Source organism: Aedes albopictus, chromosome 1 (assembly GCF_035046485.1).
Source record: "Aedes albopictus strain Foshan chromosome 1, AalbF5, whole genome shotgun sequence".
Classification (NCBI taxonomy): domain Eukaryota; kingdom Metazoa; phylum Arthropoda; class Insecta; order Diptera; family Culicidae; genus Aedes; species Aedes albopictus.
In genome coordinates, this window is record NC_085136.1 from 248627441 (window position 1) to 248641360 (window position 13920).

Sequence of the window (13920 nt, forward strand, 5' to 3'; positions counted from 1 at the left end):
CACCAGGACGTCCCTGAGATCCTTAAAAACGATTCTGAGACTCCACTGGAAACTCCCTGAAACGCCATCGAGATCTCCCGGAACTTTGATACTGATACCTCATGGGACCCTCCTGATTCCCCTTTGAACAACCTCTGAAGCACCCAAGAGATACCCTGGATTCCCCTCTAGACCCCCTGAAACGCCTCGGAGGCCTGCAGGTATCTGCCTGAAGCCCCCTGGGACCCCTAGAACGGCCCTAAGACCCCCAGGGTCCTCCTTAAAAGCGCCTGAGGCCCCCTGAAACGCTCTCGAGACTCCCTGAAGCGTCCATGAGGACTCCCCAAACTCCCCGAAACGCCCCTGAGACCCTCTGGAACTCGCTTGCAACTTTTGATACTCCCAGGAACCTCTCTAAGGCCTACAAAATCGCTCGTGAGACGTTGGCGCGCCCCTAAGACCCACTTAAACCCCATTGAGATTTCTTGGAATGTCCCGAATAGCCCCTTAAATGCTCTAGGAATGCCCTGTGACCCTCTGGAACTTATCTGAGATCCTCTGAAGCACCCTTGCAAGTCCCTGGAGTCCTCTGGAACTTCTTATTAAATTTGACAAAAATTTTAAATGTGTTCATGCTTAGTTTCGGGCTTATAGTGAAAAAAATATTCTTTATAATCATATGGAAGCCCATCTATTTTTGGACTGTTGTAAATTAAAAAAATATTTGCATATTCTTAATGCGAGGGCAAAACATGTTTGAAAAAAACGCCCACCGTGCTCCATATCCCTAAATATGATGCTTAGCATCAGGTTTGGACTAAAAACTTGCAAAAAAATCGTACTAAACCCCTATTTTACATGGAAAAATCAAGTTTCAAAGCAGTTAGCAGTTAGCAGTTACGGAGGAGTTTTCGGGGGTTTCAGAGCGTCGCAAATGCGTTACATGGGGTCCGAGGGGATTTAAAGGGGATTTTGGAGGCATTTCAGGATGTTTCAGAGCGTTTTCGGCGGGATTCAGAGGCGTTATGGAAGCGTTACGGAGGAGTTTTAGGGAGTTTCTGAGCATCTCAGCTGCGTTACATGGATCCGAGAGGGTTTTAGGGGGATCTTTGAGGCGTTTCAGGAAATTGCATTTTCAGGGACCCATCCCGAAATCCTTTGAAACGCCCCTGACTTGGCTCTACGTCCCCACTTTGACTTAGGCCTGCCTTGCTTCAACTTAGTGTTCTTTGAGCACTTCCATAGTCATTAATTGAAGGACGCCCTTGAAATGCTGTTTGATTTGAAGATGTTCTTGAAACCTCCTGATACGACCCTGACCTGAAATACCTCGAAACGCCTCTGAAATGCGATCATACGCTCCTTAAAATGCTCCTGAAACCCCTGAAATTCTCTGAAATTACTCTGAAATGCCGTGAAACGCCCCTTGTAACGCCTTATAAAGGCTCATGAGATCCCCTGAATGTCCTCGAAATGTCCCTGAAACCCCCTAAATTATATTGAAATGCCCCTGAATTTCCCGTAATCCCATGGAAACGCCATCAAAACCTGACAGAACGCCCTTAAATGGCACCCCAAATCTTCTGGAACAACCCCCTGAAACGCCCCTGAAGCTCCTTGGTATTCCTTTTCTGGGCTCTTTGAGAAGTTGATGGAAACCTCCTTAGCCCCACCTCAAATGCCCAGGAGCAAGACCTATATTTACGCACATTTTTACATTATGCACCCCCAGCCATGTGCATAAATTGAGGTTTATGTTATCCATAATTTTGATCTATCGTATTTAGTTATCCATAATTTTTATCTATCGCGATAACATAAATATACTTAATGATGACAAAATATGTTATCAGTTTCCAAACGCACATTTCAAAGCTTTCCCGAAACTGAGGATCTGGTGGACTTCGAATCTAAAAATAGATTCCGCTCTCCATCTTCATTGCGACTGCAGTACGAAAGCGTAGCCTTCAACCACTCTCCCTCTCACTGAGTTCCTTTGGTACAGGGGTATCGGCTGTGACCGGTAATCACTCGATCAGGGTTCGAGACCCACTGGGCGCAATAGTTGAAAACATGAGTTATAATTATAAGAAACTTTTTTCAACTGCAAACTATGTCGGTAAAGTAGATTTTTACTATTTTGGTCGGCAAAGTAGCTCTGAATGATAACCAAATGATAACAAAACCTGTTATCAATCAGCTGTATTTTTTCATGTTGATAACTAAATGTAATATTGAACAAAATACTGTATAACACAATTAGTTGTCAACTTGAACTTAATGATAACCTAACTTCCTATCATTTTGATATTCGTGGAGTAAATTTGGGTTATCATTTTTGTTATGTTGGTCTTAATTCAACCCAAATGATTAAAACTCAATTATCAAACGAATGATAACCAGGTAACAGAACTTATTATCTACGGGGTATGACTGGGTTACGTAAAACTTGGTATTTTTCGGCTTTCAGTCACAGAAAAGCGTTGATTATTTTAGATCATTGCCAACGTACAGTAATTCCAACCCGGCCAGCACGAACAGAAGTGTTCCCAAAGTGCCAAGTGTTGTGACTCGAACTGTGTACCCACCCACCATTTCAATCGAGGTGCTAGGGTCCAATGAAACAAGTGCGGTGCAGAGAAGAAAACGACATTCCACCGTGTGATCAACACGAATCGAAAACAAGTTGATTCACATCGAGCCCTGATGAAGATCCCAACCACAGGATCGAAACGTTGGCAATGATCTAAAATAATCAACGCTTTTCTGTGACTGAAAGCCGAAAAATACCAAGTAGAACTTGTTATCATTTTGTTATTTGCCTTTGCTCGGGCAGTCAGCGTTGACAAGTATTTCCAAAGTTAGTTCGTATTTGTTCGTGGTCGATTGATCCTTTGAGGTAGCGAAGTACACGTTTTGCTTCTATCCAATCGGAATTGCTGGGACAGCTTACCTTCCTTCCAAGGACCGAAACAGCTGCAGCAATGTCCGATCGAGTATTCGTGGCCACATACAGCAACCCTCCTATAAGGCTTGCGTATTGACGATTGTTGGGTAGCGCTTTCTCCTCCTTTGTCTGTAGGTGTCCAGGATCCAACGGTATTTTGCTGGGTTTCGCATCCTCCAAATACAAATCTGGTCAGCATTTTACGAATGTACGTTGCTTGATTTAGGAAAATATGTTCTCCGGTACGGTTAACTTGGATTCCCAAGAAATGTTTAATGTCCCCTAAGGACGTTACCTTGAAATGACGGTTCAAATCCTTGATTATGGCATCATGGTCTTCCTCCGTGTTGCAAACAATGACAAAATCGTCCACGTAAACAGCAATATACGAAACCTTACCGCTACAGCATCGCTTCACGTACAGGCAAGAATCATTCACGGAAGTATAGAATCCCGTGTTCTTGAGAGTATCATCTAGCTTATGATTCCAAATCCTTGCAGCTTGCTTCAGTCCGTATAGTCCTTTGCGAAGTCGGCAAATCATGTTTTCTCCTTCAGCTGCAACGCCTGGTGGTAGACGCATGTAAACTGTTTCCTGCAGCTCTCCGTTCAAATAGGCAGTCTTCACATCAGCATCTTCTTTTGACTTGCCACAGAAAACAGCGTACGGTAGGTGATTTGCTTGACAACGGGAGCGAATACCTCATCGTAGTCTTCTCCAATTTTTTAAGTGTAGCCTTGAGCCACCAATCGAGCTTTGTATCACACCACTTGGCCTTGCTCATCTGTCTTCCTCTTGAAAATCCAGCGGCAGCCGATTGTTTTCTTTCTGTAAGATTTGAAATCTGAATAGTTTATTTCAAGCGTGTGCTATGCTGTCAGTTCGAACGATTGCCAACCATTCGAATACAAACACTAAAAATCATGCATGTATAAATACACGAGCGAATAAAGAGTGAAGTTGTCTTGATTTGGAAGTTGAGCTGAAAACATCAGTGTTGTATAGTGAAACGGAAGAAATACCCTGACTCAACATTTTAAAGTGGTACGAGGATAAAATAGCTGAAGTTTAGCTGAAAGTTAGTGTAGAGTGTGATCTCAAGTGGTGAACATTGCTGGTAAAGCGGTCGGAAAGAGTGCCGGCGTTGGACGAGGCGTTTTGTGCGAGCTAGGTAAGACAAAAGAAAGTGTGCTTTCGGAAAGTTTTCGGTCACCATTGTGAATTTCGTTGGAGCAAGTCATCGGCAAGGTTTTGCGTGGCTTTGAAAAGGCTCGTCATTGTGTAGTTGAACGCCATAGCGTTTACGCCATAGTCTAAAAGAAATCTTTTATGCGGAAATTGTATTGAAGTGTGGTGTTTTTTTTTTCTTTTCGACAGGCCGGTCGTAAGTGACGCCAATATTCGCCATCTTGAGCGTGCGTTTGCGCTATTGTACCAGCGACGCGTGGTGTGAATTTCAATCGAAGTGATCAGAAGTGTCCATTTGTGCTAAAAAAAATCGGTTGAGGATCAGCAGCGGTTATTGTGATTCGGCGTGCGGTTATTGTGATTCAGCAGCGGTTTTTGTCATTCCGGAACAACCTTCTGTCTGAAATCTGGTCCGGGCGCACTACTGGAGTGCACGGTTAAGAGGGAATCCCAGATTACGACCAATTTTGTGGAACGGAGGAAACTACATAAAAGGCAGTGATTGTGGAAGCGGCCATTGTGTTTTCGGCCCGGCCAAGCGTGAGAAATTCAGCAGCGGTTTTGTAAACGAAATTCGAAACGAGGAACGGTAGTGAATCAGTGGTATCCTGTTCGGCGGGCTAGCTGCAGTCTTCAGCAAAGATCCTGGTCGGAAATCTCCAGCACGAGTTCCAGCGGACTTCGGAGTGCTGTTTTCCACGGCGGCCATTTGCAAGCGCTGCTCCGGACAGTTGTGGAGAATCGAGTGACAACGGAACGTTTTTTATACGGGCGCAAAGGAGGCTACGGAAGGAAAGCCATGGCTCTGATCGGTAGCATTGACCCGTATGTTCCGGGCTCATCCTTCTCCAATTATGTGGAACTTTTGGAGTATTTCTTTTCTAGTAATAACATCGATGAAAATAGAAAAAAAGATCTATTCATGAACTTTGCCGGAATGACAGTATTTGAAGAATTAAAATTACTTTACCCTGCTACTGACCTGAAAACGTTAAGTTATGCGGAAATAACAAAGAAATTAAAGGAAAGATACGATAAAGTGGATTCTGAAATCGTTTTGAGGTATAAATTTCGTTGTCGTCTGCAAGGATCAACGGAATCCGGAGAAAATTATATTTTGGCAGTAAAACTATTGGGGGAAGCTTGTGATTTTGGGGCATTTCGCGATTCGGCCATAAGAGATCAGCTTGTATATGGAGTTTATGACAAAGATCTGCAAACTAGGCTATTGAACGAAGAAGAACTAACTTTGAAATCGGCGGAGCGCATTATTAAAAATAAGGAAATGGCGGTTTGCAATAGACAAAAGCTCAACCCCGATGAGAATGTTAACTCGGTTAAGTTTAGGCTTGGTCGACGAGATTCTCGCTATGATTCGAATAGAGCAGATCGTGAAAGAGGAAGATCGAGAAGTTGGAACAGGGATAATGGACACAGACGTTTTAGAGAAAGATCAAGGTCAGATTCACGTAACAATCGGGTTAGTAGCAAGGGAAGGTACGCAAATTTTGTATGTCATTACTGCAAAGCTAAAGGTCACATTCAGCGCTTTTGTTACCAGTGGAAGAACAGCAACCGTGCGACAGTGAAATTTGTGAATGAAGTAGACAACGAGGATCCGAATGACTATTTCAAGAGACTGCAAATGGATTATGACACCGACAATGAAGCAGATCGCGATTTCATCAAATGTGATCTCGGCTCACAGGGGGCAGATCAAAGTAGTTAAGAATTCTGAACCGCGGCGCAATGTGGCGCTTCAGGAAGTTGCAACAAGGGCCCGAATATCATCTAAAAGGCGATTCGAAAGTTCGGATGAAGATGAGCCGTTCCAGAGCACCTCATCTCGACAGGTTCTGCATCCTCCTACTCCTCCTCCGCCAGTTAGAAGTGAAGTTCATCCCACTGTATTGCAATCCTACGATGAAACGCAAGCCACACACAACGATAAGCGAACACCGCGGATAATATCTCCCCAGAGTAGTGAACAATTCGAAGTACGGCGATCAAAAAGGTTCAAGAAGAAGAAAATAGATTCAGATTTTGTTTATACTAAGTAAGTATTATTGGAACAAATGTTCTATCTGCAATTAAGATAAAAGTGTTCGAATGCAATCATTTTTATTTAGTTATTGTTGTTTTAAACTTAAGGAAAGAGGAATTGTAAGATTTGAAATCTGAATACACTGAAACCTCCATTTAAGTCGATGCATGGCTGATCGAAAATAATTTTTACCGTGCCGGCAATGACTAAACTATACAGTTTTATATTTTTTGACAAATCTTCTTTGTCATGCGAAGTGTTAAAAAATATAAAAGTCTATAGTTTTGTCATTGCTTGCACGGTAAAAATTATTTTCGATCAGCCATGCATCGACGTAAATGGAGGTTTCAGTGTAGTTTATTTCAAGCGTGTGCTATGCTGTCAGTTTGAACGATTGCCAACCATTCGAATACAAACACTAAAAATCATGCATGTATAAATACACGAGCGAATAAAGAGTGAAGTTGTCTTGATTTGGAAGTTGAGCTGAAAACATCAGTGTTGTATAGTGAAACGGAAGAAATACCCTGACTCAACATTTTAAACTTTCCAGCTGGCAATGCTTCAAAGTCCCACACATAGGGATTGGAGCTCGTCTTCGATAGCTTATTTCCACAGTTCCTTACACGGGCCAGTCATGGCTTCCTTGTAACTGCTCGGTTCCTTGCAGTTCATGTTGTACTGCATTTCCAACGGCATTGTAGCGATCCGGAGGCACTCGTTTAGTTGAATGACACGACCGTCTTGGTGTTTCACAAATATTTTCATGCTCCATTCGAACTTGGTCCTCCTGAATCTCTTGGACTTCTAGAACCCCGGCATCTTCATAAAACGACTCATCCAGGTTTTCAACCAAATTTTCCGGATTTGCATCATTCGTCAAAAGTTCAGCTTGTTCGGAATCCTGTTTCACGGGCGGCAATTGAAAATATTGGTCATCTTCAACTTCTCCTGGAGTCTCCTCAGTAGTTTGATAGGTGTTCATGAACCGCCATGCTTTGTACTGCTGTGAATATTCCACGAAAGTCAGCTTCTCGGCCTTTGCATTAAGCTTCGTCCGCCCAGCATCCGGCACGAACTACGCTTCGAATCCAAATACTTGCAACATTCTCATGTCCGGTTTGAATCCATGCCAATTTTCAAAAGGTGTTTGCTCAGCTGACTTGGTCGGCAATATACTTTGCGGGAAATTCGCAGTGTTGATGGCTTCTCCCCAATAGCGGTTATGCATTCCAGCCTCCAAGAGTAAACACCTCGCCATTTCAACCAAGCAACGATTTTTGCGCTCCGCAATTCCATTTTGTTGTGGTGTATAGGCCGTGGTAAACTCCTGCTGGATCCCTTCACGCTTCAGAAACTTTATCAACTCACCGCTACGATATTCACCACCTTGGTCCGATCACAGCTTCTTCGGCGGTCTGCCAAATAGAGTTCTCATTTGCAGCACATAATCTTCAATTGCACCAGCAGTTTCCAATTTTCCCGTAACTAGTACAGCACGGTATATCTACTTTGGTCGTCAATTATTGTGAGAAAATACCGTCGACCTCCTGGGGCTGCCGTCCTCACTCGGTGTGCACCAAGTCCATCACCGCTCCTGATTTCTTCATCGCTTTCTTCGCTTTTTTTCCAGCAAGGCAAGTTTTACACGAGATCTTGGTGCCACAGTTACGTATCTTGATGCCAGTCGCTAGTTGTCGGTGTTCCAAATCTAGTATTGCTTGAACGATGTCCGAGCTTCTTATGCCAGGCATCAATACACTCCTTTTCATAGCATTCACTTTTCATTGCATTTGACCGCTCCACCATTCACAAGTGGTATACTGCCGTAATTCTGCAAAGTGACGTAAGCGCCATTCAAAATTTCGATATTTTTTGATATATATTATATATAATATCTGGTGTAAAAATAACACCGTGGACCACAGTCTGTGGTATTCCTGCTGTATTAGAATGCAAGATCTAGTCGTAATCTATCATCTAAGGAAAGAAACTTAGAGGTTGAGCAAGAGTTTTATGCATAATAACCAAAACATGGGCCAAAACTATCAATGTCGCTTACGTCACTTTGAAGAATTACGGCAGTATAGTCCATTTCTTCAAACAGCTACAGTAGCAACTCGATCCCGTGCAATGGTAAACTCGCTCTGATCAAAAATGACTTCAGCTCCTTTGGCGATCAGTTGTTCCACAGAAACTAGGTTCATATCCAAGTCGGGAACATGCAGCACCCGAGCAAGCGTAATCTTTTTGGCGACTCCATCTTGTCCGTAACAATCCAACTGGCAACTTCCGACACCTTTGACCATAGCTTTTTCACCATCCGCAACGGTCACGAATCCTGGCGTTCCTGCGTTCGGCTCTTGAACCTCCTCGAAGTAATCCGAATTAGCGCACATGTGAGAACTTGCTCCCGAATCAACAATACAGTGATCGGTTGGACCTTCTCTCGCACTGAATACGAAGGCTTCTTCCTCAGACGCCGCAACTCTCGCTTTCGGTGGATTCTTGAAGGTTCGCATGCTTTCATGACTTCGAAACTTTTGGCTTCGAGCATCTAGATCTTTGTCCTACTTCGCCAGGAGCTTGCAATCACGCTTCTTGTGGCCAGCTTTCTCACAATGATGGCACACCATTGTCTTCAGCTTCCCAGTTACCTTGAGAACCGACGAATCGACCGGAACAATTTCTTTCCGCTTCTGTACCTCATTGATGATCTTGTTCTTCACGAACACCAACGTCAGCTCTTCATCGGAGCGATTCTCCAGGGTTGTGGTTAACGCATCAGACGAACTCGGAAGGCTTCGGAAAACCAGGACCACTTGAAGATCGTTATCCATTTTCGTTCCAGCATTCGATAGCTTCTCGAAAAGGTCTTCAAACTCGATCAAATGTTCTACGATGTCGTCCCCTTCGTTGAATTTCAGGTCGTAAATACGCTTCAGTAGGTGTACTTTGGATGTCAGGCTGCCGTTTCAAACCAGCATGAGACCAAACTTCCTTAGCTATCTTGGTGTTCCGGATTAGACCGTGCAGACTCCGACTAAGTGATAGTCCAATGGTCGCACGCGCCTTTTGATCTCCTTCTTCCCAAAGCCACCAGCGCCGCAGCATTCGAACCATCAGCAGTCGCTGCCGGCTCCACTTCTGGTTCGACGAACTTTCATAAGCCTTCTCTCACCAGTAGGAATTCGACTTCGAGCTTCCGCGCATCGTAGTTTTCGTTGTTGAGCTTGATGATTCCTGATCGTTCCATTTTCGAGACTTAAATCCGCAGGCCCATAACCTCTTGGACTATAGTGAGACCGTAGATCGGTAGACTAATTAAACAACCGGTCTTAACTGGTTGACGAACAGAACGATAATAACTATTTATTGAACTATCAAATATTGTCACTGTTTTTCAGTGCTTGCTTGATTGCTAAGGATGTTCTCCGTCGCCTTCTCGATTTGCACCACCATCACTGTTCAGTATGCCATCTGACCATTTAAGAGCCACCGCAAGTTTGTTTCAGGTGTCTGGAACCAGAACACAAGTCATGGCACTGCACAGGTTCTGACAGTAGCAAACTGTGCAGAAGATGCAGTGCCGAAGCCCATAAGGCACAAGGCTGCATGACTCCACCCATTTGTCTGATTCGTTCCGGGAAATCCATGAACAACAGACACCCAACGGGTGGTCCAAGGTGCCCAGCATTCAAGAAGGCTGCAGTGAACAAATCATAGTGCATGTAACGCAGCTGAACCTGAACCACCGACTGTGACGCAGCTCAGCAACTGCTTTGTCAGGCGGTTCCTGAGAGGGGAACGGATATCGCCATCATAACGGACCCATACCGAGTATCCACCGGCAACGGTGATTGGCTCGCGGATGGGTCCATAAAAATGGCGGCGATATGGACGACGGGTAAATCCCCTGTCCAGGAGGATTGCTGTCTTCTACCTATGAGAGCTTCGTGATCGCCAAAGTAAACGGGGTCTTCTTCTGTAGCTGTTGTGCGGCTCCGCGGTGGTCGATCGAGCAGTTCACGCAGATGCTGGACTGTATGACGACTGTGCTGACAGGGCAAACACCAGTGGTAATAGCGGGTGACGTCAATGTCTGGGCCGTGGAATGGGGGAACCGTTTTACGAACCAGCGGGCCAGATTTTGGTAAAGATACTGGCTATGCTGGATGTCGACCTGGCTAATGTCGGTACCAAAAGTACCTTTAGTCGGAACGGAACGTCAGTTATTGAGGTGACTTTTTGTAGTCCTGGCCTAAACAGTAGTCCGAACTGAAAAGTAGACGATTGCTACACTAACAGCGATTACCTGGCGGTTCGCTAAAGTATCTACTGCAACAACAGCAGGCAGCCGGTAGATGAAGAGGCGGCTATGCCAAGGCCAAGCCCTCGCTGGTGGAAGACATCATACTTTGACGATGGAATATTTAGGGAGGCGCTCCGCCGTGCGCGAAAAATACTTGGTTTAGACGGCGACGAGCTTAATGGTGAACCGCCACGTTTGCGGACTTGCGCCACGCTGAAGACCGAGACAGGAGCAAGCAAAAAGGCCTACTTCGAGGGTCTCTGTCAGAGTGCCAATGCGAATCTGTGGGGTGATGCCTACAGGATCGTGATGGCCAAGACGAGAGGTGTAATGGTTCCTACAGAGCCATCTTCAGAGACGTTGGAGGGTATCCTTGAAAGGCTTGATCCGCGTTATGATCCATGTCCTTGGCCTCTTTTCGTTGGGCAGCCGGGGACTGGGGCTGGCGTTGAGGAAAGGGTCACCGATGTGGAACTAGTGGGGATAGCAAAGTCCCTTAGCGTAGGTAAGGCCCCAGGTCCGGACGGAGTTCTGAATTTGGGCTATTGTAGCTATAGTAGCTATTGCAGAGGCTCCCTAGATGTTCAAATCTGCTATGCAGAAATGCCTTGTCGAGGGAGTTTTTCAAGAGGTTTGGAAGCAGCAGAGTCTTCTTCTATTGCTATGCACCAGTTGGGCGGCTATTGCCTACACATAACCGCAAGAGTCCCGCAAAGTTCCATCCTGGGTTCGGTGCTATTTTTTTTATAGAAAGAGGAAATCTGCTTCTACAGATACCCGAGAGGTGGGTCCTCAGGTTATGTGGGGTCGACACTAAAACCTCTTTCTCTCTCTTCCTTACCTTCGCGGTACGCCCGTTAGGGATGACTTCGAGAAGGGGGATGACTTCGTACAATGAGTACACTCTAATGGTAAGCGTTCCACCTGCTACCGCCTTAAGTTGTTCGCTCTTCCCCGGAGGCTCGGGCCCTGGCTAGTACATAGACTACCCGTTGGGCTCATGCTCCTGGATGGGGAGGGGGAACCAACTCAACTAGCTGTTGTTCGGCTCGCCATTTTCTCTGTAGTTCAAGGACGATACGAGATACCGTGGAAGAAACGGTATCCCACTTGTCCTCCCCCGTACACATCCTTTCAACAATGTTGTCGGGAGTGATGTCTCTACCGCATACCTCCTGCATACTCGACCTTTGCTCCACGAAGCGTGGGCATTCAAAGAGCACATGCTCCGCGGTCTCGTCGCAGTCTGCACACTCCGGACATGTAGGAGAACCTGTATGTCCGAATCTGTGCAGATTCCACCTAAAGCACCCATGGCCTGACAGAAATTGTGTCAAGTGAAAATTCACCTCGCCATGGGGCCTGCTCGTCCACTTGGACACGCTCGGTATGAGCCTGTGTGTCCATCTGCCCTTGCTGGAGGATGACCAATCCCTCTGTCATTTCAACATCGACGATATTCTGGCAATCCGTCTCGCGCCTCTTGTGCCACGTCTCGTAAAGCACTCCTCGTCCTCTGACACTACAAGTGCTATGGGCATCATACCCGCCAGCACGCATACCGCGTCCTTTGACACCGTACGGTTCCGCTCGACCTCTAGCTCGACCATGCAGCGGCACCATACCGTAGTATGAAAACCGCTACTGTCGCGAGAAGTCTACGCTTACTCGAGACTATTGCCGAGCTATTCGACATTATCTTCGATAGTGCCGTAATCGCCATGCTTGCCCTCTTGCAAGCATATTCCACGTGGCTGCCAAAGTTCAGCTTATCATCGATCATGACTCCGAGTTGCTTCAATGAGCGCTTGGAGTTGATCTCGCACCCGCCTGTGGTGACCACCGCATGTTGTTCAGATTGGCGATTGTTCACCACCACCACTTCCGTCTTGTGGTGTGCGAGTGCCAGCTGACGTGACTATAGTAGCCAGAGGTGTCAGCTTATGAGTTGTATATTTTGAGAGTTTGGACAATTTGCAAGTCTTATCATACCGTGTGCGATTATCATTATTTTAGCGTGCACGAATGAATGCTTGTGAACGTGCTCTCAAAACGCTAACGCTAACTTGACACCTTGCGTGCGAGATGTAACAGAAACGTCAATCATGCGTAAGCATGTGCTGGATGGAAATTTAGATGTACTTCAGTTTAGTGAACGTTGTTGTGACGGACGGACGTCCGTGTTGGTTTATGGTAAAAGCAGTGGAAAAAAAAATCGGCTGATGGCGGATCAGCCGAAAAAGAGAGCTCGGACACCACAGTGACCTCATCCAGTCTTCGATTATGCCAATTGCATGCACCGCTGTCACCGTGAGGGTAATGTCATCAGCAAAGCCGACCAGCTTTACGCCCGGTGGAAGTGTGAGCCTCAATACGCCATCGTACGCTGCGTTCCATAGTACCGGGCCCAGGATTGACCGTTGTGGTACTCCCGCGGTGATGCTGTACCTCTTGTCGCCCTCATCCGTGTCATAGAGTGGCATCCTATCCTGGAAATACCTCTCCAGTATCCGGCGTAATCTATCCGGGACTCCTAGGTGTTGGATGGCGCATTCAATGGCTGCCCAACTGACGCTATTGAACGCATTCTTCACATCCAACGTGACTACCGCGCAGTAAGGAATTCCTCTACGTTTATGCTGGATCGCTATCTCAGCCGTTTCCGTTACGGCCTTAATAGCGTCCATCGTCGATCGACCTTTCCGAAAGCCAAACTGGTTATCCAAGAGCCCAGAGTCATCTGGTTTCTCGGTGTAGACCATTAGCCTCGACAGAATGATTCGTTCCAACAGTTTCCCGGAGGTGTCCAGTAGACAGATAGGTCTGTATGCCGACGGATCGCCGGGTGGCTTCCCGTGTTTAGGCAACAGAACCAATCTTTGCCTTTTCCACCTCTCCGGAAATTCGCCTCTGTCCAGGCATATCTGCATAGCCCTTCTGAACATATCAGGGCATGCCTCGATGGCCGACTTAATGGCTACCGTCGGGATACCTTCCGGACCCGGAGACTTGTTCAACTTGAGTGACTTCGCAATTACGATGAGCTCATCGTTCGTCACTGGGGCTACCTCCCCCTGGTCCATTCGGCCAGGGGAGATGGCAGCCCATGGTTTTATATCGAGGCATGGGAACAACGTTTCCACGATCCTCAGAAGCATCACAGGTGAGCGTTCCGGGGGCGCCGACGGTTCGGTGCTATGGAATGTCACGTTTGACTAGGTGTGATAGTTAAAGCTCCCGGTGGGCGTGGTACTCATTGGCTTTGCTGACAATATTACGCTGGAGGTCTGCGGTGAATCACTCGTGGGTAGCAGTTCTGGAGGAGTGGTTGAGCTCTGAAGCTTGAGTGGTTGATGTGAACAACTGGATATCGGAGTGTAGGCGATTGCACTTAATATTAGCTTTGAGGCAAATTTTCCGGAATTTTAATCCTCTCCAAAATTGCATCC

The 13920-nt window shown here is 46.2% G+C and overlaps 2 protein-coding genes across 3 annotated transcripts in view; both read left to right on the forward strand.

Moving 5' to 3' along the window:
• The window catches only part of LOC109400410 (protein bunched, class 2/F/G isoform), an 864004-nt gene that overhangs the window by 664495 nt on the left and 185589 nt on the right, over positions 1 to 13920 (forward strand). The gene's annotated exons all lie outside the window — the stretch shown is intronic.
• Positions 3248 to 6224, forward strand: LOC115259667 (uncharacterized). The gene is made up of 2 exons (XM_029860453.2): positions 3248 to 4098; positions 4305 to 6224. Exon 2 carries the CDS (start codon positions 4915 to 4917, stop codon positions 5842 to 5844), a length of 930 nt encoding a protein of 309 aa, XP_029716313.1. The 5' UTR covers positions 3248 to 4098; positions 4305 to 4914; the 3' UTR covers positions 5845 to 6224.